General features: G+C 41.5%; 1 protein-coding gene and 1 long non-coding RNA gene across 7 annotated transcripts in view; one reads left to right on the top strand and one right to left on the bottom strand.

Moving 5' to 3' along the window:
* The window catches only part of DDX43 (DEAD-box helicase 43), a 42,645-nt gene that overhangs the window by 6,583 nt on the left and 12,148 nt on the right, over positions 1 to 23,914 (bottom strand). For 5 of the 6 annotated variants that reach the window (XM_084826922.1, XM_084826926.1, XM_084826921.1 and 2 more), the window contains exons 5-15: positions 21,901 to 21,982; positions 19,745 to 19,901; positions 19,543 to 19,661; positions 17,591 to 17,701; positions 16,914 to 17,055; positions 14,460 to 14,560; positions 7,441 to 7,528; positions 5,125 to 5,252; positions 3,570 to 3,679; positions 2,848 to 2,986; positions 1,847 to 1,934 (exon numbers count right to left, since the gene is read on the bottom strand). In XM_084826922.1, the coding sequence (XP_084683048.1) occupies positions 1,847 to 1,934; positions 2,848 to 2,986; positions 3,570 to 3,679; positions 5,125 to 5,252; positions 7,441 to 7,528; positions 14,460 to 14,560; positions 16,914 to 17,055; positions 17,591 to 17,701; positions 19,543 to 19,661; positions 19,745 to 19,901; positions 21,901 to 21,982 (1,265 nt within the window). The remainder of the gene's footprint in view (positions 1 to 1,846; positions 1,935 to 2,847; positions 2,987 to 3,569; positions 3,680 to 5,124; positions 5,253 to 7,440; positions 7,529 to 14,459; positions 14,561 to 16,913; positions 17,056 to 17,590; positions 17,702 to 19,542; positions 19,662 to 19,744; positions 19,902 to 21,900; positions 21,983 to 23,914) is intronic. The other variant, XR_014786597.1, reaches the window with a different exon arrangement.
* Positions 23,571 to 23,914, top strand: part of LOC146359261 (uncharacterized) — a 70,087-nt gene continuing 69,743 nt past the window's right edge. The window contains exon 1 of the long non-coding RNA XR_014786598.1: positions 23,571 to 23,707. This is a non-coding gene — a long non-coding RNA (uncharacterized LOC146359261). The remainder of the gene's footprint in view (positions 23,708 to 23,914) is intronic.

Here is a 23,914-nt window from a genome sequence, read left to right as displayed (position 1 = left end):
AGAAGGTGTTGTAGGTCTTCATAGAACCGATCAACCTCAGCTTCTTCAGCCTCAGTGGTTCGGGCATAGACTTGAATTACTGTGATGTTGAATGGTTTGCCTTGAATTCGTACTGAGATCATTCTGTCGTTTTTGAGATTGTACCCCGGTACTGCGTTTCCCACCCTTTTATTGACTACGAGTGCTACTCCATGTCTTCTAAGGGATTCTTGCCCACAGTAGTAGATATAATGGTCACCTGAATTATATGCTTGTCCATTTTAGTTCGCTGATTCCCAAGATGTCGATGTTCAATCTTGCCATCTCATGTTTGACCACCTCCAGCTTTCCTTGATTCATTGATCTTACTTTCCAGGTTCCTAAACAATATTGTTCTTTACAGCATCATACTTTCTTTTCACCACCAGGCACATCCACAGCTGAGTGTCCTTTCGGTTTTGGCCCAGCCGCTTCACTCTTTCTGGCGCTACTTGGAAATTCCCTCTGCTCTTCCCCAGTAGTATATTGGACACCTTCCGACCTGAGGGGCTCATCTTCCGGCATCATATCTTTTAGCCTTGTGATACATTCCATGGGGTTTTCTTGGCAAGAATACTGGAGTGGGTTGTCATTTCCTTCTCCGGTGGACCACATTTTGTCAGAACTCTCCACCATGACCTGTCCGTCTTGGGTGGCCCTGCACGGCATAGCTTTTGGCTTCACTGAGTTACGCAAGCCCCTTCGCCACAACAAGGCAGTGATCCATGAAGGGGTCAAGCTAAATACACACAGCAATTTCAACTGTTCCTCATAGGACTTCTTCTAGACCCCTCACTGTCCTGGTTGCTCTTCTCTAGAAATGCTCCACCGATTAACTTGTGGCACCCAGGACTGGACACAGTATTCCAAATGCAGCCTAATGCAGAATACAGCAAAGCTATTATTTACTGTGACATGACTACTATGCTTCTGTTAATGCAGCCTAAGAGTGCATTAGCTTTTTAATAGAAAGGTTTTAAGCAGCTGCATCACACTGCTGGCTCATATTCAGCTTGTGATCCACTAAGACACTTAGATCCTTTTTACATATACATATACTGCTGGTAAGCCAGGTTTCTAAAATTTTAATGTTGTGCATTTGATTGTTTTTGTACCTAAATTAAAGCCTTTACATTGAATTTCATCTTGTCAGTTTCAGCCCAGTGTTCCAGCTTGTCAAGATTCTTTTGAATATTGATTCTTCTAGTGTATTGGCTATCCTTCCTTGCTTGGTGTCATCTGCATATCTGATAAGCAGCCCCTCTACACCTTCATCCAGGTCATTTATAAAAATGTTGAACAACACAGGGCCCTAGGTACTCCAGGCAAGGCTTGCCTCCAGGATGATGCAGAGCCATTAATGAACATTCATGTCAGAAGTCATGCCCAAGCCACATTTTACCATGTTGTCAACAAGAATATGGGAATCCTTGTGAAAGGTTTTTATCATCCCCAAATCATAAAAATGCAATTTGCAAAAGCATTAACGTATTATACAGATCTACACACACACTTTGTGTCTTTCAGATATCTGATTAAGTCTGTTCTGTTCTCCCATACCTTTAATGGCTTCTAATGTTTGTGACTCATTGCTTTTGCTGTTTTTAATTGGTTTTATCAGCTGGCTTGTGAACTGTGGCTATTCTACTGCTTTTCTGTTTTTAAATGGATGTTTTTAATTTATATTGTAAGCCACCTGAATCTATGAATAATAAGGAATCCATCTGATAAATAATTAAAAATAAAATCCTCTATTTGTGAGAAATCAAAAGCTGGAGGAAAGGCCAGGGAGAGGTTGAAAACCTAGCTTCGATATGATAAACATTACCTGGTTTCCTCTTTCCAGAATATCAATTAATTCAGATGCAATCCGCCAGTCATTCCTAGTCACAAGAGTTACAGCTTCCCCTGTGCGTCTATGGAATAAGGAAACCTGTCAAGATTGCCAGTATTTCTAGGCTCTGTTTCAAAGGGCGCTACACTTGGCTTCAGCTAAGATCACTTCTCAGATAATAGGCATTTAATTGCAATGAATAAATATCTACATCTTCCTTAGCTACAACTTGTAACTAATGCACAAGGTCAGATATAGCAGGCATACACAAATTTATTTTATCTGTTTTGTGATGAGCGTATGCAGATATTTTATTAAGAGAAATGATGTTTTATCTTTGAGAAAATTTCATGCTGTGCTAGGATTCTCGGACAGCAAAAATAGGGCTCTAATTTCCTACTTCCTATACTGCACCAATATTACAGTGGTCTTCCAATCCTTACAGGAGTGAAGAAGTTCTTTGAGGAACCACGTGGCTTGATAAGCCAAGATTACACTTGTCTAGTATGTTAATTTTGAAAACTTTGTATCAATTATATCAGAAGGGTATATATTCTTGAACATAAGACTCAATTCCATCAAGAAAACCCCTACAGAACAAGATAAAAGATCCAATTAATCCAGCATCCTGTATCCAATAGTGGTCATCAGGTGTTTCTGAGAAGGCCACAAGCAGAGCATGACTTCACAGTATCCCTGCGCTGTTGCGCCACCTGCCTAGCAACTTGGACTCAGCAGTATACTGCCTCTTAACAGGGTGTTTACATTTATCTATTATGGGAAATAGCAACTGGAAGACCTATTCTCCATTAATTTGTCTAATCCCCTTTTACTGAGTCATGTAAGTTAGTGGGCATTGCCACATCTGGTTAATTAACTAACAATTATCCATTGTATCCACTTCTTTCTGTTTTTCTGAATCTGTCAGTCAATTTCTCCAGCCAGTAACAGGGGCATTTCAAAATTCTAACTCACTTTCTCAACATTCAACTTACCCTGCTCTTCCAGTACGGCCTACTCTATGAACATACTCTTCAATGTTGCGAGGGAAGTCAAAATTAAAAACATGAGTGATATCTTGCACATCAAGCCCACGGGAGGCTAAATCAGTTGCTATCAGTATACGAACTCTGCCTAGAACAAGCACAATGAGAAGTAAACTGAAAGCTCACAAAATACATGCATCTGTATCTGAAAGAATTTGAACTTAATGGGAAAAGTATAGCTTTTATTTTATATTAGAATACACACTGTGCATACATAAGACTGGATAGATATTTATTTTGAAAACTGTTTTTTTCTTCCTTTTTCTACTAGTTTACAATATTAAAGAAAACAAAATACTCAAACATTATTTTGTTAGAGCTAAGTGTTGTACTCAGAGCCTCCTAGTAAACACAGTTTAATCATAAAGGGAGGCTTATTTTTTTTACAAAACATTTGAAGACTAGCAGGAACAGGAGCAGATGCCAGATAATGGTGCACAGACTGTTTGCTCAATGTCCTTTTAAGAGGGTTGGTTTTAGCAATAACACCTCTGAAACTACTACTTTTCAATGACTTCCTAGTTAAGTATTTGTCAGGTCTTAATATAACTGGTTAAGTTACAAATGTTATTCAGTTAAGTGACATCATATATTATGCCCCCCACAACTTATTATAAGTAGCTGTTAATAAGTATTATGTTACAGCCAATTCTGATCAATTGCAAGTTTACCTTTCTTGAAGTCCTCCAAAGCCTGTTCGCGATCACATTGTTCTCTATTGCCATGCAAGGACTGAACTGGAATTCCCTGAAGACTAAAATCACTTGACAGGTCATCAGCACTGATTAGAAAAATTAAGAACAAACTTACAGGAATGCTTGGTTTTTACATTAAGAGATCTTTTTACATGTATCTTACTGTGGTTTCCTGTTCTCGGTGTTTTCTGGAAGACATTTTGTACCTCTGGATAGTAGACAGGGTCCAACAGTGTTGATCCTCGGGGGGGTGGGCAGGTGGCAGTGACGCTAACCCAGACTGGAACTGGAAAAGCTAAAGCATCCCCTCATCCCAGCACTTCTAAGCCTTTGTAAGTGGCATAACTACTCCGGAACAGAAAAGCCTGAAAAAGTAAACCTAGAACCAAGAAACTCTGAAAAACCCACTAACCAAGTTGGCTAAGGAGAAACTAGCCCAGGAATGCCTGCCTACCTCCCCACATGTACGGCAAAGGCTGAAGCTCTAAGAGAGTTAGTTACACTACTGCAGTGGAAAAAGGGTGGGCAGAATGCCCTCCAGAAGTTACCAAGAACAGGAATTCACGGTAAGAAACTTTGTGTTCTCCTGTATCTTTTGGAGGGCATTCTATATTTCTGAGATGTACAAAAGCAGTCCCACTCTAGGGCGAGTCTGCAATGGAACTAAGCAACAGGAACCCTCCACAGCACCCACCTGCCAAAGGCAGCACCTGCAGAAGGCATCCACCTTATAATATTTGGCAAAAGTATGCAAGGAAGCCCATGTAGATCCCCTGCAACTTTCCTCCATAGAAGCTTGCCACCGTAAGGCAGCTGTGGTCGCCTGACTAAGGTATGCACCTTCTTGATGGTGGGTGTTTCTAATGTGGCTATTGTGTGATCTTTTTCCTTCCTCCAATGGAGTGAGTGTGGTCCCCATATCTAGGACAATGTAAGAACATAGGAAGTGGCAGGCGACTGCTGCTTTAGCAATACAAACAAAATTATGATTGGGCCTCCAGTGTGACAGATAATAACCCTGCCTACTGTCCAATGAGATATAATCAATCTTTGAGTTCCACCCCACATTCTGACATAGGTTAAGACGGAACCCGATTCCAAGGGGGACGGGTATCACAGAGGTCAAACAATGCTCTGCACCCATTTATTGGGAAGGTAATTATTTAGAGCATATTAAGAACTCTTAAAAGCTACAGTATGAAATTTAAGCCACATTTTTTAAAAAATGAGTTTACATTTAAATCGGCGCCAGATGCTGGCTGAAGAGGGGTCACAGCTGAGGGCTGAACACATGCTTTGCATACACACTCGGGTTCAATTCCTGGCTTCTCCACTTCAATAATCAGGAAGCAGGTGATAGGAAAAATGACCTTGGCTGGAGACCCACTGCTAAAGTGGGCAATACTGGGCTAGACAGATCAATGGTCTGACTCGGTATAAGGCAGCTTCATATATGCAAGTAGTATTTGTTAACAGTAAAGCATAAGCACAGGTAGTAAGCCAGACGGCTGTGTTGGTTTCTTCTACATACGTAAGTTTCTTTCCCACAAAAATGATGACTTTGTCTTCAGATTTCATAGTGTCAATGAAGTAACGTGTGAAAGCTCTTTTTTCTTCTTCTGGAATAATAACAATCTTCTGCTCTACTGTATTTACTGCCTGTAAAACCAAGTTTAATAAAAGAAAAGCTGAAAGTTAAAGTCTCTTACATTAAACCCTGTCAAAGTTTCACATGAGAAGTGTATGCACTGAGTTATGGGGTGCTTCCAGAGAAGAATTTTATTGCACCATTGCCCTGCCTCATTTACCCGGGGGGATGAGAGATGTCATTGTATTCCACTTGTAACCCTCCCATGTTTTCCCATTGCTTCTTCGGTCTTTTTGAAAAACCTGTTAAGGAAGAAAAGAGGGAACAGGTGCACAATGCCTTTGAACTGTTAGCACAAGGACCTCTCTATCTGGAAGTACCCATAGAGGAGGCTGTTTGTACTCAGTGTTAGTGTAACAATTAAAGAATCCTAGATTTTTCTGCCTACTCAGATATGCACACAGACTTTGAACATGCCAACTAGAACTGGCGGCCAACTACAAAGGTCTGTTTCTCAAATTCTACATTTACTTGGAAATAAATGCCACTTAAATTAACGGTGCTGCTCTGCAGTTAACACTCCTATGCAACTAAGAAAGAACCAGATAATTATCACCTCTTTCATAAAATCAGACATTTTGACTGTCTCATGTAGACTGCAAACCACAATCCAGATTTAAATTTATATCATTCCACAACCTGCAGTGGGACTGAATCATGTTAAATTCAGGTATTCTTCCTTTAATCCACTGGAGGAAGATAAGACACCCAAGGTTACATGACCAAACAAAACTGATGTGAAGCAAGCAACAAGGAGTCAGCTCAGCAGGCTTACATCATTACAGATTGCAGCCTTTTGTTTTCTGGGTCCCTGAAAGGAGCATTAGTTTCCAAGAAGCTGGGAAATTAGCGGATACAGTAACCGCCCCAAATAAAATTCCTCTAGGAAGTGTTGAGACAATGTCTAACTCCATGTTTTCTGTTGGTATTCAATATGGTAATCAAAGAATGTCAGGAAAAAACCCAAAATATATAGGTGGAAATTGAACATATTTTAGTATACAGGGTTTATGACAAGAATGACAATCTGCTGCAAAAGTCAGTCCAGAATTATTTGAGAAACACAGTGGTTTTGCAAAAAGAAAAGCAGTGCAGACACAAACACATATTTGCTCGGAAAAGGAGGTAACGAGATTGAAAAAGTATCATAAAGTCAAAAAGTGGTAAGACATCTTTTAGCTAACAAAACCCACATTTCCAGCCAGAATACCATTTCTCGACACTGGAAGATATTGTGAAGTAGCAATGTTTGACACTATAATAATGATGAATGAATGGGTTAACAAAGGAATTCAAAGCTCAGAGAACAAAATGGTTACTGACCTGGTTCACACAATCAAAACAGCCCACCTTGGGTTGTTTAAACCACAGTGGGCTGTGCACAAGATTTTCATATTCAATGCCTGGCTGCAGCTTGTCGTGTTGTGCAAACCCAGGGACTGTGGGTTATGTGAGGGTTAAGCAACCTTCGCATAAACCCAACAACAGACCATGAGCTATGTGAGAGCTGTTTAACCCTTGCATAAGCCATGGTCCCTGAGTTTGCACGACATGACAAGCTGTGGCCAGGTGCTGAATATGCAAATCCCATGTGCAGCCTACCGTGGCTTAAACAACTCACGGTGGGCTGTTCGATCGGGCAAACTGGCCCACTTAGTAAGAGAAGGGGAGGGGAGAATATGACAGTGGGAGAAACATCGCTATCTAGACTACATCTATCTATAGCTGGAGACCTGGATCAGTGATCTGGTTTGCATGACACAACGGCCCACTGTAACTTAATTTACCCACAGGGGCTTTTCTGTTGTGCTGGGTGCCTGTGAGTGCCCAGGCATGACTCAACCACCCCCCTGGGTAATTAGGCCATGGTGGGCTGTCGTGATGTATGAACAGGCCCAGTATCTTCTTTCGCTAAGTGTTGTGAGAGCAAGACTGCATCTTCTTGCTTCACCCAATGAGTGCCCTTCTGTGACCTCCCAACATCTACACATGGGCATAACATTCAAACACAGTGTACATGCCTAAAATCCAATGAGCGTGAACCCACAGGCTCATCCAGTGGGCAGGAAGATATAACGATGCCCTCCCACTGTGCATAGGAAAAAGGTAGGGGACATTATCTTATCTGGGCAAAAAAGACACCCCTTTCCCTTAGACAGTTCTTTGGAGTAATACAGCCAAAAATAAAAAGCAACTCACCGCTAAATCAAGAGTACCAACATACACAATCATAGGATCTTTCAAATATGATTTTGCAAGACGGCGGACACCATCTGGCCATGTAGCACTGGTAGGAATGAAAGGGGAAGTCATTTTGAAGTATTTCAATCCTATTACCATCCCTCACTCTGATTCTCTTGCTGTTTCCACCCCAAATATCAAGCCAGTTGCAACTGAAGTTTGCTACTGTAAACAAAGGATTCAAGAAAGAAGTCATCTTGAGCCACCATGTGGCCATCTAGCCTCTTTCCATCTCAACATAAATTGTTCAGTGAAAGCATTATAGACTTTTAGCTTTGCTGTTTTAAATCTGTATTTTAAATTCCTGCACCTGCTAGGTTTTATTGTGGCTGTATTGTTATATTGTGGTTTTAATGTTCTATATATTTTATATTGTTTTATTGTGTGCTGTTTGGTTTTAATTTTTGTGAACCACCCAGAGAACTTCGGCTATTGGGTGGTATAGAAATAAATACATAAATACAATTATTTTGTCCTGTTCAGTTATATCATATTGTATTCACTTCCCATTTTTCCTTCAAGGAGTTCAAGGTAGCATACATGATTCCATCCCTATTTTATCCTTATAATTTTATACTGACAGATGTTGACTGGCCCAAGGTACCTAGTGGGCTTCCTGGCTGAGTAGAGATTTCAACATGGGTCTCCCCATCCTAGTCAAACATTCTAAACCACACTGGCTCTTCTTATGTAATTGTATGTGTATGCAGCCCATAACCATTTTCTAAGTTTATGCTCAAATTCTGAATATTTGAGGGCACACGAAGTGTCCAGTGACCTACTCACATAAAAGAAAAGAAACCAACAAATTTCTAAGCTCCATTCTCACAAATCTTTTATACAGGGTTGCACACACACAAAATACACGTTATAGACTTCCTCAAATGACTAAAGAAGATTAGTTTGGATACAGCTTCCCTTAGCAAACGGGATGGTTTCAAAATGCACTGTTACCTAAAGTTCATCTTATCAGGGTGAAGGGAACTGCCCCTCAAAATATGAATCCTTATACTGTAACCCACTTTGGGCTTGCAGATTGAAAAGGGACATTTTTAGTTGGCATAAATTCCCATTCTCCACTGAGTCCGCAGGGCAATCTTTATGATTAGGAAAGCACCTCCTGGTCAAGAAATGAGATCTTCTGACTTCACCAGGGGAAGGGACTTCCCATCCTCCTAGATTAGAACTGGAAGAACAGGATAATCACATCCACTATATAAATATGAGCACTTAACTAGAAAGATATAAATTGTTAGCCACTGAACAGAGATATCATAGTACATCTTTCCATATATGCCTATGAGCTAAGACCAGCCTCAACACCCAATACTGGTGGGTAGACTGCACTGTCGACTCCCAGAATGACAGGTATTTATATTAAGAAGTTGCCATTTCTGTCCTAGGAGTCTTGGGGTAGGGGACAATCTTTACAACTGGGATGCACAAAAGCAGTAACATACCTAGGGTGGGATTTCCTAGTTTTCTTAGAACCCTTTGCAGAACCCTCCAACTGCCTCCACAGAAGATCTGTGGTTCACTTTATCCGGCTTGAAGATATTCACCAATATTCTGGTTGCTAATTTAAAACAACCAGGTTGCTGATTTTTGTTAAAAAACTTGATACATTCCTGAAAAGATTACTATTATTCCCTCTCACTGCCCCCCCCCACCCCACAATGCATCAAGTGAGCATTAATTCCAGTCCACTGCCTTGCAAGTAACCACCATAGCCTCATTCATTTGACTAGAGGTGCTCAGGAAAATGTTAACCTCAGACTTATCTGGGTACAGATGTTTCCTGACACAGTGGAGTTTCACCTGGAAGGAAGAAAGGTGGACATAACCTGTTCCAAATAGCCCTTGGCTTTAAGTGACTAGCTGGAATAGGCCTGGGTGTGGGTGCAGTTCTGGACTCCGGAATAGAACAGCCCTTTTTACGCATTTCTCAGGAGGCAGGTTTGAGTGGTTCAAAGGTAGGTTTCATTAACTGACAGAACCACAGGCAAACTGCAACAGGATGTTGGTGAAACAATGGCTGGATGAAGGCTAGACAGCTCTTTCATGAAACATTTCACCATGGGGAGGGGGGGGGAGAGAAAAAACAGAATTATCAACCCAACAGTGGTTAGCGGAAATTGCTGCTAGAGAAACAATTGATGAAACAGACAATATTCTGTTTTTTTAGGGATAACCAAAAAAAGTAACACTGCAGACAGAACACAGGTGCTTCCAATGACCTTTGCTGCAAAGTGCAGATATTTCCCCCATTCAGCCACTTAGGGGCTTATGGGCTGATTGAAGGACCTCCATGATAGTCTCTAAAAATGATCCTGGAGCTGAACAAGCTATGCCATCAGGCCTAGGGTGCAAAGGTCCAGAGGGAAGACCATTTGAAGAAACGGCCGATGTCCAAGAGTTGCAACAGCATTGCAAACCATGGCTTCCTGTGTCACCAAGGAGGGACAAGTTTGCTGAGCATTCGGTCCCAAGTGACTTTTGCCACCATGTGTGAGATATGGGATTGAAAGAAACATGTAAAGGAACAGTTCCAATCACCAGTAAAGGAGTTGTGTCTCGCTCCCAAACTGCTGCAATAGAGTCTGCATTGTCTGTTATGTGTGGCAAGAATGTCCACCAATGAGACAGCCCACTGATGAAAGAGTGTGCACATAGTCCAGGATGCCACCATCCAATTGTTGGATCACTTAGCCACCTGGCTCAAATGATCCAAAAAGGACATGCTGTCCCCCTTGAGGTAGACAGTGATGAGAGTCACACTGTGCAGAACGCAGGTTTCTGAAAACTGCACTGCCAGCAACAGCAAGCTTTTGAGATGAGCTCACTGAGGAAGGCAAGGTTAGCAGTTTGGACTGGGGATCCCAGAGAGTTTAAAAAAAAAACTCTGTTGCAGAAATGTCATACGGAACTTTGCTATTGGAATAACTCCTGAGGTGGCTGCCGTTAGACCCAAACTTCTCTAAACCTGATGTGCCGTGACAATTGACAGATGAACATAGACTGCCAGAGGGACAAGGTCTGCAGCTCAGTCCTCTGGCAAAAAAGCCCAGCCAGTGATGGAGTCTAGAACCACTCCATTGAATTGGGAGCCTGAAGGTGGGAAGCAGATATGACTTTCTATATTTATAAACAGCTGTAGGTCTTCTAAGAGGTGCAGCATGGAGCTAAGATGGTCAAGGAACAACGGATGAAAAGTTGCCACCAGTCATCAATATATGCAGACACTGAAGCCCTGAAGATGAAGGGTGGATGGTGTCTACAATCATGCCTTGGCTGTAGGCCTTGGCCAGGCCAAATTGAAGGACCATAAACTGGAAGCCACAGTCCCCAAAGAAAAAATGAGGAAACCATTAGAGTTGTGGCCAGATGTGAAAGATGCCTAGTTTCACATCACATCGACACAAACCAATCTCCTTGGGAGATCAAAGGAAGGGTACTAGTGTGGGTCACCATCCACAAGAAGGGATTCAGATCCTGAAGATCCAGGATCAGGTAGAGATCCCTATTTCTCTTGAACATGGTGAAGTCCCTTGAGTAGAACCCCATTGCTGGGCACTGGCTTCACTATCTTCTTTCAGAGGACTACCAATACTTCCTCTTCTAAAGTAAGAAAAAGGTTGGTGCAATACGTCTGCCTCCCTTCTTCCAGAGGGACTCTATTGCAAATCTAACCTGGATAATGGTAAGCACCCATTGGTCTGCAGTGATCATCTGCCACACATCTAGAAATCTCTTGAGGGAAGACTCAAATACAGGCTGAGATAGATATCTGATGATGATAGGGCAGCCAAGGGCAATTATTTTGAATAGTCTGAACCCTTGTGTCTATCTGATGAACCAGACTTTGCCACTGAAAAGATCTTTTTCCCAGACTGTGAAGCTGTCTGATGAGACTCTAGCAAAGATAGTGACCTAGACCTTTGGCTCCCCTTCAACTGTCATCTAGTGGCAGTCATTCCAGCAGGCTACAGAGCAGCAGAAAGAGAAGCAGGTCTAGTCTATAACATCTGCTGAGAGACCGGCTGCCTTTGCCCCCCCCCCCCACAAAAAAAACAAAACAAAACTGGTCACCTAGGAGCCATTCCAGCAAGCTATCCCAGCTGGTCATGATCAAACCTGTAATTTGAAATTGCTTTTTCCCTTCTCCCTCCCAATCCCTTATTCCTTGAATGTCATGTCTTACATTTAGATTGGAAGCCTGAAAGCCTACTTATCTTTGTAAGTCACTCTGGGAGCCTTTTTGGCTAAAGCACAAGGTATAAATGCCAAAAACAAATAATTACATGAATAAAAAGAGGCATAATATGTCCTGACAAATGCCTTTGCCAACGATGGCGCCAGTTATTTGTTAGCTGGTGACACTCCTGCGATGAGCCATTTGCTCCCAGATCAAGTGTATCATCAAGCGGACGAACTAAAAAGACCTGCACCATCAAAGGGTAGGACCTTGATGTGGCTTTTCACCTTCTGGGTAAGAGCTGTTGAATGTAGCCAGCCATGTCGCCTCAATGGTATGGTAGCTTAGAGCTGCTACTGGCCATGTGCCGAAAGATGTTAATTTGCTGTTTGGCCAAACGGACCACTTCATGATGGAAACCTTGCGTAAGCTCCTGCTTGTCATCAGGTAAATGTTCAAAAAACAAAGCCACCTTTTCTCAAAGAAAATGTTGGTATTGTGACATACAAGCTCGATAGTTTGTCACCTTAAGAGACAAAGTAGCGATAGAATGATGTTGGTATTGACACAATGAGAAGCATCAATGTGGGAGCAGGCACTGAAGCATCTTCAGGAGCTGAAGATGTTAACACAGGCGAAGCAGCAATAAGATGATTGTCCAACACATCTTGGCGGTGACACAGGTGTTGAGACTCTGGCAGAGACGGGATAGCAACGCCCAACCATACTGTGATGACAATTACCGTCTTCAACACTGATGATCATGGGCGATGACAGTGGGAGAGGGAGCTCCAATGATCTTCTCCAGGAATATAAAACCTCCAAGAAACCCCTCAAGAGTAGGAATGGCACTCCCAGAAGGCAATTGGCAAGAAGGACCAAGACAGGAATGCTCAGAAAGACTTGAAGGGACCATACCCATGGCAATACTTGTCTGAGGATGATCAACATGGAAAACAGTGAGATGGGGTAGGTGAGACTCAGGACCATCTCAGGAAATGGTACCGAGAGTGAGAGACAGGGGTAGTACCAATTGCATAAGAGAGGAATTGTGAATCCTCTGGTGTAAGTAAGGTTGATGATCTATCCAAAGCTGTCCCCTGCCAAGTTGGTCAGTCTCCAGCACCAAGACTGGTACCATTCGCAAAAGTGGGATTTGTGGGAAGTTTCTCCACTCAATTCTCCAACACTGGACTGGGTGGAGAAAGGAGTGTCGATCTTGTAGATCTGCTACATCATACAACACGGAACAAGCAGGATATACTTTTTCAGGAGCTACAGCTTATGCATCAGACTAAGCACAGTGCCACTTGCCAGGTGCCTGCCAAGTCTGTCTGCTGCTATTTCTTCCTGCCCTTACCAGCCACTGGAAAAGGGGATGGGGGAGAGATGATCCCAAGGGCTGTGTCTGCTGTTGTCTACCTTCTTGGCTCACCACAAGCAAGCTGGTGTCTTTTCCTGCCCACTATTTGTCTCCTGATGAGGAAAGATGGAACAAACATGGACTCTTAGAGCTTCTGCCATCCCAGCTTAGGGGAAATGGGAATTGGAGACTTGGAGGGGATAGAGTGGGGACGGAATTTTGTTTTGCAGCTTAAAGCTCTCTTTAGAAATTGTACATCTCATTCATCTCTCCAATATGAACATTGACTGTGGCAGTGGGAATGGGTAGGGAGAACTGAGAAAAGGGAAATAAAAATTAAACAATAAAAATTTAGAAAAGCAAAGACAGAGCTTGGAGGCACTCTGAAACAATCCTGCTTCCTAGCTGCAAGAAACAGTCAGTTTTGGAGAGTGGGGAGCCCATCTTTCTGACAATGAGAAGGCTGACCCTGTCTCCCAACCAGAAAGAGGTATTTTCCTCAGTCATAAATATTGCCCTCTGAAATCCTAGGAGAAAAAAAGGAATATAAATACAATAAATATACAAACAAATTATTCAGTGAGATAGGATTCATCCTCCCCATGTATATACTTTAAGACCACTGGAATCCTCATTTTTATTAAAGGAATTGTCAAGGTTGATGCAACATCAACACCCCATATTAGATTTTAAAGGTCAGCACTGAGGCATTTAAAAGGTTAAAGCAGACCTTATAAGGATTTAACAAGATTTTGAACACCTCGTGTTTGACTATTAGGATTCATATTCATCTGAGTTGATGGGAGCCTGTCCTTTAACACACAACTGCTGCTGTTGACAATGAATAATAATGCTAACAGCAGTCAAATACCTTGCCAATTCCAAATCTTGCACTACCTGATTATTATTCATAAAGCTGAGGAATAAACCAATTTACTGCTCCACATTTATATCTGGCATAAATAAGGCGAAAGAAGCATTTTTCCTGGAAATAATGTTCTGCACTGATAATGATTAAGAGCTCTCCTTTCAGATAAAAAGCAAACCCCAGCCTCATTAGGAGATCAAGGTGATATTAAACTTTAACAGTTGATTTCTGTAACTCCATGAAAATTAGGATTAGAAATAAATTCTATTATATACTTCTTTTCTACAATTTTCAAAGGCAGTTTACTGAAAGAACAATACTTCCCTGATAGCAGCATGCTAACCAGTTTGCTAATTTTACTGTCCTTCATTCATTACAATGCTACAGCCTATGTCTTCTGCCCAGAATCCTACTAGGTTGCTGGAGTAATGGAAGTTCCCATATTTTGAAAACTATTCATTTAATACTTGTTGGTTGACTTTCTATGCAAAATATACAGTAAATTAAATATTCTTTTCAGATGAAACTATTGCCTTCAAAACCATACTTACCTGGTCATAACTGTTTGCCTGTCAGGACGTATGTCTAATAAAATCTTCATTATTTGAGGCTCAAATCCCATATCTAGCATTCTATCAGCTTCATCCAACACCTGTGAAAAACAATGGTTTTAAATACTATTTGTTTTTTTACACTTCCCATCAAAATATTGTACTGTAGGGTATGTACATATTTTACACATGTACCCTCATTTGGTTGCATCCAATAATGTCCGCCAGAGGAGTGGCATCTGCTAGTGGAATGTATTTATATACTACCCTTCCTCCCAAGGGAGCCCAGGGTGATACACAACACAATGAAAGATAAGGTGGCATGCTGATCGAGCAACAAGGGCCAAGATCCAAATGTGTGAGCATGGGGACATCACGCACACAGAGGCTTTCCAATTTCTTCCTTCCAGAAAGATATTTTGTCATTCTCCCCATGTGTGTATGCAAGTGCTTTCTGCTCATGCACCGGGGGTGGGGGGTGGGGGTTGGATTCTGTTCAAGGATTCCTGAGAACACTTTTGTGATTACTTAAAACAACAGAAAACATTTTCCAATCCAAAGGCACCTCGCCCTAAAAAGATCGTTATTGCTACTAAATGTAATGGTAGTATAGAAATGTAATAAATGAAATGAACTGACTATATCATCTGTTCATATGAAGTCATTAAAGTATTCTCAATAATTCTGAATCCTTTTTTCTTAGTATGAGTGCTGGCCATGCCTTCCATCCCTCTTCATCGTCTTCTAGTAATAGTATCTAAAAAAGCAGGTATCTACCCATTTAACAACGGCCACTTCCCATTGTAACAGCCCATTATGCTTGTTTTTATTAGTTACAACATTGTGGACAAATAGTGAATCCACACACAAACACACTCAGGCCCACCAAATGTCAGCACTCAGGCATCTTGTTTGAACATGGCCTATGTACAAAAAAATCCAGAGCTCATAGGCTAAATCATGTGATCAATATCCCACATTGCCTGGGAATCAACCTACTTACTTGTAGTTGATTTTAATCCTACGCACTGGATTTTGTGCATATACTTGCCAGAGACATCCACATATGGAGATCTGGCAAGCCTAGAGGTGGGGCAGGACTTGCAATGGGTGGGATGGCCAGCCATGACCACACTCTCCCACCATGAGTACCTGGTATATTTGTCAGAACCATCCCACTATGTGTAATATGATAACTGCAGCACCTACCATCTAAAGTGCAATCTCCATCTAAACTTCAGACCTCATGGCTACATCTAGCCCAAGTTTTTGGACTTTTCTGTTTCTTGCCCCATCACCTGCTTTATGTACCATCTAACCTCATGAAGAGTTATGGAGAACTTGAAAGCTTGCATACACTTTTGTAGCATAGGAATACAAGAAGCTGCCTCAGACTGAGTGAGACCATTGGCCCATCCAGAGCAGTATTATTGACACTGATTGGTAGTGGCTTTCCAGGATTTCAGGCATGGTTTTTCCTAGACCTAGCAGAAGAAGCTGAAGACTGGACCTGGGACTTTCTGCATGTAAAGCATGTTCCCTACCACTGATCTATGGCCCCTCCAGCATTTTGGTTGGTCCTAATAAAGGTATTGGCCAAGTGTGGATTTTGATATTCAAGCTATCCTTCCTTATCTTATGGGACTCTGCAATCAAATTTTTTACTCCCAGAATTAGGGGTTGGAACAGGTCAGGAAATTTTAATTAATGACACCAAAAGTTTTCTTTAAACGTAAGTTAACGTGAAATGCTTACAGTATTTTCTATATGCTAATACCAATCTCAAGTTGGGTGCTTGCATTTATGTAGCCAAAACTGTACCACACACACACAGGAGGGAGGTATCAGCATGATTTGGAGGAACCTTGAGGTTTGCAGAAATCCTTCGGGGAAAAAACTCTTGAGGAAAAACCCTCAAAATAGCCCAATGACTAAGCATGCTTAGTGGGCCCAGAATGTTGACTGTTGGAGATGGGCAATTGAAAGGTGACAGGGAGGGGGGATGGAATATCCTGGAAGAAGGCTTGGCTGACTGGCAGGAACACTCAACAGGAACACTACACAGTGCAATGTTTTTTTTGGTAGGTCCCACTTGTAAATACTAATACCAGTCTCAGAGAATTCAGCCTCTAATCTTTACGTAGCTGAAAAGGCACCATCCACGTACAAGATGGAGGGATCAGAAGGCTTGCAGAAGTACAAAAAACCTTTAGAACCACTCCTCTGCTCCAGGACATCCTGATAAGGACTGAGCATGCTCACTGGCCATGGAATGCTGACTGAATGTCCAATAGAGGGGGGACAAAAAACAAGGACAGAGGAATATAATGCTGAAACTTGGAAGAGGGCAAGGTTCCAGCCATGAACAGGAACACTCCACACAGCAACATTTTGTTGAAGGTCTCACTTGCACTTTATTAACTCCCAGAATAATACAACATGTTGACTACTTGCCAAGTATGTTATGCTCTTCAGATTTATGAAGTTGTTCATTTGAAGGTCATTCAATCTACCAGGAGTAGCAATAACGATGTCCACACCTTTGGTAACCACGCTGATTTGCCCTTTCCGATCTCCACCACCATATATGCAAATGCTAAAAAGTGTCCAATTTTTTAGTGTTTTAAGTTAAATCTGTCCCAATATATTGTTGCACATTTTAATATTTTACACAGCTTTTCACTACAAACCTTGCACAATTTTTTCCCTCTTAATGAGTAAAGGGAACAGAAATTTAATAGCCATTAAAAACCCTTGCTGAAAAAGCTGTTTAAGTATCTCTTTGTTGTTACTAACTGTAATGTTGATATCTGTCCTAAACAACATCTGCTTGGATTTAGAAATGATGACTTTAAACCAGGTGTAGGAATACAAGTTTTAATACTAAACATAAGTAAGCTAGAAGGCAGCAGTGAAGGACTGCAAGCTCTCTAGACAGAGACTATTGTATGTTCTGTAATCCATATAGTACTACCACACTATCAGCAATTCCTAGATATTAAGTAGTAATCAACCAGTGCATCAAAATAAGAAGATAAAATCCATTCAGACAATAGCTTAACTTTTAAAGTGGAGGATTCCACAGAGTCAGATGAACACACTATAGTACATCTGGATGATGTAAATATTACCTTTTAATCCCTTTATAAGAATATTTTGAGCACTCTGCCTCAACCTGAAGAGCCAATTCTCGAGTGGGAGTGAGAACCAACATACCTGGTCCACCACGTTTTTCTCTAGGTCTGCAAGAAAGTTCAGTGTCGTTTAGATAGCAGTTATGCAGGAAACATAGAAAACACAATACATCAATTGACTCTGGAAAGAACAGTAGACTACCTAAGACATTTTCAATTATCCACATCATTAACTTGGGAATAAATTCAGCTTTAGGACAGGATAACCACCACTGTTTGGCTTGCAAACAAACATCATTCAACTTTGGCTAGAATCACATTAAGGCTATACTCTTAAGCATAATTAAGCCCCAAAGAAAGCGTTACTTAGACAACTACTATATGGCATTTATCAGTTGTCTGTATACCATAGCAATTCAAACTAAAAAACCTAGATTCATGTCTATCCAGGGTGGGTAAGCAGAATGGGTGCATATGCATTACAACACTCAGGTGAGGCCAATATGAGAGAAACAGCAGGCCTGCTAGGGCAGGCTGTCACTTGGGAAGGACAGGGCTGCATAAAATAATCCAGTAGACTGGATACCATTTGCAGACTGTTCACTGGGCATCTCTAACCTACACAGATGCACAAGTAATGTGGACTGAGATTCCATATTCAAAAGCAGCATGGCGGCAGTCACAGAAATACAAGTAACTCAAAAGCTGGGACTAGGAGATTGGAGGATTAAAAAAACATCTATCACAAATGTTCTAGATCCCAAACAAGTCAGAGCTGTAATAGGTTTTCCAACGCTGACAGAAGCCTATGCAGTGACTTGCACTAGAATTAGGAAGTATATGTGCCAGAACTCCAGAGATTGGTCTCAGCCTAGGACCTGGACATTTTACTGTGTGGATATGTGGAGTAATGTTCAGACTGACTTGTTTCATTCATATTAAAAATAACATTTGTATTATTTGTAACATTCATATTAAATGAATGTTATGTTCATATTAGAGCCTCGTGTGGCCCAGAGTGGTAGGCGGCTGTATAGCAACCAAAGCTCTCCCCACGATCTGAGTTCGATCCCAGCGGAAGCTGGGTCCCAGGTAGCCGGCTCAGGTCGACTCAGCCTTCCATCCTTCCGAGGTCAGTAAAATGAGTACCCAGCTTGCTGGGGGAAAAGGTAGTCACGACTGGGGAAGGCAATGGCAAACCACCCCGCTACAGGCTGCCACAAAAACGCTAGCGCAAGCGGCGTCCCTCTAGGGGTCAGCAATGACCCAGTGCTTGCACAGGAGGAACCTTCCTTTTGGGGGCCGCGATGGCTTAGTGGTTAAGACACTGAACTGCAGACTGGAAGGTCGGCAGGTCAGCAGTTCGAGACCCGAGTGCCGCATGACGGAGTGAGCTCCCGTCTTCAGTCCCAGCTTCTGCCAACCTACCAGTTCGAAAGCAAGAAATTGCAAGTAGATAAATAGGTACCGCCTCGGCGGGAAAGGTAGCAGCGTTCCGTGCACCTTGGTGTTCAGTCATGCCAGCCACATGACCATGGAAGCGTCTTCGGACAGCGCTGGCTCTTCGGCTTAGAAACGGGGATGAGCACCGCACCCTAGAGTCGGACACGACTGGTTGGGGACACCTTTACCTTTTACCTTTTTTTATGTTCATATTAATAACATTCATATTAAAAAGTTCTACTGCTGCATACTGCTTCACTATTAAAAAAAATACATTTGTAGAAGCTCTTACCAGATTATGCTCAAAATTAAGAATGCAACAGTCACAAGTGGCAATACACAAAGTTTTCTGATCTCTTGCACTGCATGACGAAGAGTATTGCACAAGTCTCTCGTGACAAAGGCAGTTAAATCTTATAGTCTGGATTTCTTACCTAATTTTAACAGATTTAACAACAACCCACCACACACAGAACACAAGAAGAATCATCCTGTTTAGTTCTTACACTGGCTGTAAATCCAAATGAATGAATCCAGGCATTAGATAAGCCAATGTCTTTCCAGTACCAGTCTGTGCTATTCCAATGAGATCGAATCCTTGAAGTACGATTGGCCAAGCCTGTGACTAAAATAAGCAGTAAATAGCATGAAGGGGCTGAAATTTAAACAGAACAGTTTCTACGCTTTTCAGAAATAAAGCTAAGATACCTGAATTGGGGTAGGCTTCTGAAAGCCAACTTTCCTTATATTTGCCATGATGTCAGGATAATGCTGAAAAGCATCTTCAAATTTACATACAGGATTAGGAATACCACGCTTTTCACCATCTTTCAGGTCATTACATGTGATACTATTGTTTTCTTTTCTTTAAAAAAGAAAAAGAGATAATGTTATACAATCAACAGGAAGAATAGTTTATCTACCCATTCCAGGCAAAATACAAACCATCTAGAGCAGAGAACCATGCCATTTCCATTTTGCTATGAGCTCCATAACTAATCTATGCCAGAGGACTAAGAAAAAGGAATGTATATTCCATGCTACACAAATGTAGAAATGACATATCTTAATATAAATCAAAGCCAATCAGAGACGTTACCATTTCTAACTCTCCATCGGGAGATGGAATCAAACGTACCCCAACAGGGCTAAAAAATTATCCCCTGATATAAACTTACCTGTGCACTATGAATGACATCTGAGGCCTTCTTCCAAGTGCTTCCCATGAGGGAGGCTCAGAAGGTGGCAACAAGGGAGAGGGGGCCTTTTCAGTGGTGGCCCCCCCAGTGGTGAAATGATCCCTACACTGAGGCCTGCCTGGCGCCAACACTGTCATCTTTTCAGCTGTCCTCTACTCCCAGGCACTGAATGGCAAATGATGGAGGATTTATGTCAGCTGCCTTTATCAGGTCTAGAATCTTACTGAAATTAGTTTTTAGCTGTTTAAGTTGTTTTACATTTTGTATGTTAAAATTTATTTTTTATTATCTTATATTTGTGGTTTGTAATTTCTGTGAATCACCTAGACAGCTTTGGCTATTGGGCAGTAATGAAATAAATCATCATCATCATCTTATGTAAACTCTTCCACAATTCCATGTTCAAGATATTCTTTAACCATGGTGAGTTTTAAATTGTCATGTGGTGCTTCACCCCACCTAAAAATCTAGTGAAAGATTTGATGTGTTTATTCTTATAGCATAGGGGGTCAATTCTACCCCTATTCCAATGACTGAGAAAACTGAAAAACCATGTACATGAGGTGCTGGAGCAGTGAAGGCTGGTGGCTCTGATTTCGGCGGGGCTGCGAATCCATTCCGGGTTACAATCAGAACCAGCCAGAACTCTGAAGGAGCTATCCAAGGTGCTGAACCCATTTTAGGGATAGGGTTCGGCACTATGGAGTTCTGGCTGTTTCTGACTGAAACCCAGAATAGATTCACAGCCCCACTGAAATCAGAGCCACCAGCCTCCACTGGCTAGGGGTCAAAGTGACCCTGCAAAATATTATTTAATTTAATTACTTTTCCAGTCTACAGATATGTAGACCAGAACCTGTTCTTTCCATTTCTTGTGAAAAAAGAGCATCGAGTGCAAAAAAGCAACATACTATTTCATAATAGATAACTACCACTTTTCTTACCATCACTACAAATAGTATTAAGAGCAACCTATACGTTTAAAACCCTAGGGGTATTATTTTTATGGCTTCCTTAAGAGTACATCTGATCTCAAACTGGATTTTCCTGTCAACAGAATGTTAAAATAATTCCTCTGGAGCTTCACCAACATCAGCTATGACAAAGTCCAAAAGTACAAGTCTTAAGAGAATCACAAGCATGAGAATATTTCATATAATAATTAAGGGGCTTTCTACCTATTACGCGACAGCAACCCATGGTTTGCAGCAAGTGTGTACTTGACAGAGAGCTGCAGCCAATCCTTGCTCTCTGATGTGCACCTGTATGATAGATGTGTTTTCAAACATCAACATAAGGAACAGTTCTGAGTGAACTCAAATTCATGAAAATCGCCTTGGAAGTGTTTTATGGCTACAGATCCAAGCTTCTGTATGTTACAAGCGATGCAATATTCTTACAAACCCCTATACCCCACAGGAAAGAGGGCCCAAGTGCAAGGGATGCAAACCAATCCAACAACTGGAATACAGGACCCATCTTGTGTGAAGTGTGTAGGGTCCATGCTGGCTCCATGGTAAACTTCTAAACAGACTTAACAGTTTTATCTACAATTTTGTAGGCATCCCCCACATCCCATTATGAAAGATACACTTTGTCTCTTAGTATTATAATCCAAAGCAATATAATGTTCCATTACACACATTTCCAAATCCTAATTCTTACCTCCACCTATCAGCTTCTTCTTGTGACATAGAAGCAATCTTTGGTGATTCTTTATAAAAATGTTTTTCAATTGGAGGCAAATCTGGTAAAATTAAAGGGAAAATAAGCTGCTACAATTTTTTCCCAATTATTTATTTAGTTACAATATTTTTATACCGCTCCACATCCAAAAGATTTTGGAGCAGTGAACAGCATATAGGATAAAAGTATAAAAACACCATGTTAAAATAATTACTATTTTTTTTAAAAAAGAAACAGTTCTGATAAAACTGCGGCTGGTCACTCAAGGAAGGTTTCCTGAAACAACGACATTTTCAGGAGGTGCCAGAAACACAACATTGGTGCCTGACTGACCTCCAAAGGCAGGGCATTCCACAGGAATGTGGCCACCACACTGAAGGCTCTGAATTATGAGTATTTATTTAAAATTAGCGCAGAGATAAGCAGTTTAGAGCGATTATTCTGTCCATGGTAGACAACCCTCTCCCCATTTTAAAAAAGGAGCTCTATTCACACGCCAAGTGTTTTAGCATTCTTACCACTGCAAGCATATTGTTTTATTGTGTGAAAGATCAACACAGTTCAAACAAGGCTTCTATTGTTGCAGATATGAAATTACATCAAATATAAATGTATGGATCTCCCAAAGAAGCGCAATCAATATTCCATGTCTACTTTAAAATTTTATATACTTGTACTTTTAAATTACTTTCAGAAACTATAGCATGAACATGGAAATTCATCTTTCCATGGTCAGCTTTAGAGCTGAACAGCTTCACTAAATCAAAGAACAGAAATGGAAACTCTGCAACCATAAAAACAAATTTTGATCTTGCCTAATGGTTTGTACCACACAGCTTAGTATTAATCTGTAAACTTTACCAACAGTGAAAATGCACTTTGGACGAGGGTCTTATGTATCTTACGCTATTTTTCTCGAGAGTTATATCTAAGGATTATTCTAAAAACACCTCCAGCAGAGCAAGGCATTTTGAACCCAGCATTCTGATCTCGCTGGTACTTGCAGAAGGCTATTTCATGTATTTCTTGCTGATAGATCTTTCTGGACTTTTCTTTCTAGGATCTGTCACAGTGACCAATTGCGCCCATGTGTTGCGTGACTTCTGTGTAGTACAACACTGTGACCTGTGCATCTGTGCCTGCTCTGTGGGATAAGTATTCATGTTTCGGAGTGGCAGTCTTAAAGTAGTACATGAAGTATGACTGGTCCTTGTAGGATTCCATCTCGTGTTGCCATATCCCTCCTCATCTGAGGAAAGCAAGGCCTTCTCTTTACTTTCTTGACATGCTACCCCAGCGAAATATCATTCTAGCAACAAGACTGCATCGACACAATGGCCTTTGCAGCAGATCCTATATGCTTTTTATTTTAAATAGTGACTACAGACCAGGCAGTTCTAAAAAATTTAGCAGAATCAATAGGTGGGCACATGCTTTTGTACTCTTTAGGTAAGCGCTATTTTCTCAAAGCGAGGCAGTCACATACTCCTGAGGTGGCATAAGTCAAGTACTGCTGATCTAGATGAGGGAGGGGAAGGAAGGGGCAGACAGATAAGAAAGTTGAAGAAGTCGGAACATGTTGTCTCAAAAGGGAATGGAATGTGTGACTGATGCCAACTGTATAAAGCCCTTTGTGTGCTGTGAAGAGGGGTCCTTCGGCGTAAGGAATCACTGCAGCATGTGTGCCCGTTTCCTTGAATAAAAGCTTTGTGAGAGCACAAGGCGTGGTCCCTGAAATTCCAGCACAGTTTCCTTGGTGCATTGGCTGGGAAGCGGCAACAAAATGGTAAGCCAATTTGGGCACACCTTTGCTTCAATGAGTGGCCCTCGCTGGCTGTGGTTTTGGGGACCCATTTGATAACTTTCCCTTGGCCCACTCCTTGAAGGGGGGGGAGGCCTTGAAGCTTTCCTCCATGCCCGTTTCCCCTGGGAAACCCACCTGTGTGACCAGGGAACCAGATTCACTATGGCGAAGGACCTCTGTCCTTGGCTT

The sequence above is a fragment of the Heloderma suspectum genome, chromosome 1, assembly GCF_057233095.1.
Source record: "Heloderma suspectum isolate Gila_16-S chromosome 1, 16-S_ref, whole genome shotgun sequence".
NCBI lineage: Eukaryota > Metazoa > Chordata > Lepidosauria > Squamata > Helodermatidae > Heloderma > Heloderma suspectum.
Note: the sequence above shows the minus strand (reverse complement) of the source record. Positions and strands in the feature narration are given on the sequence as shown.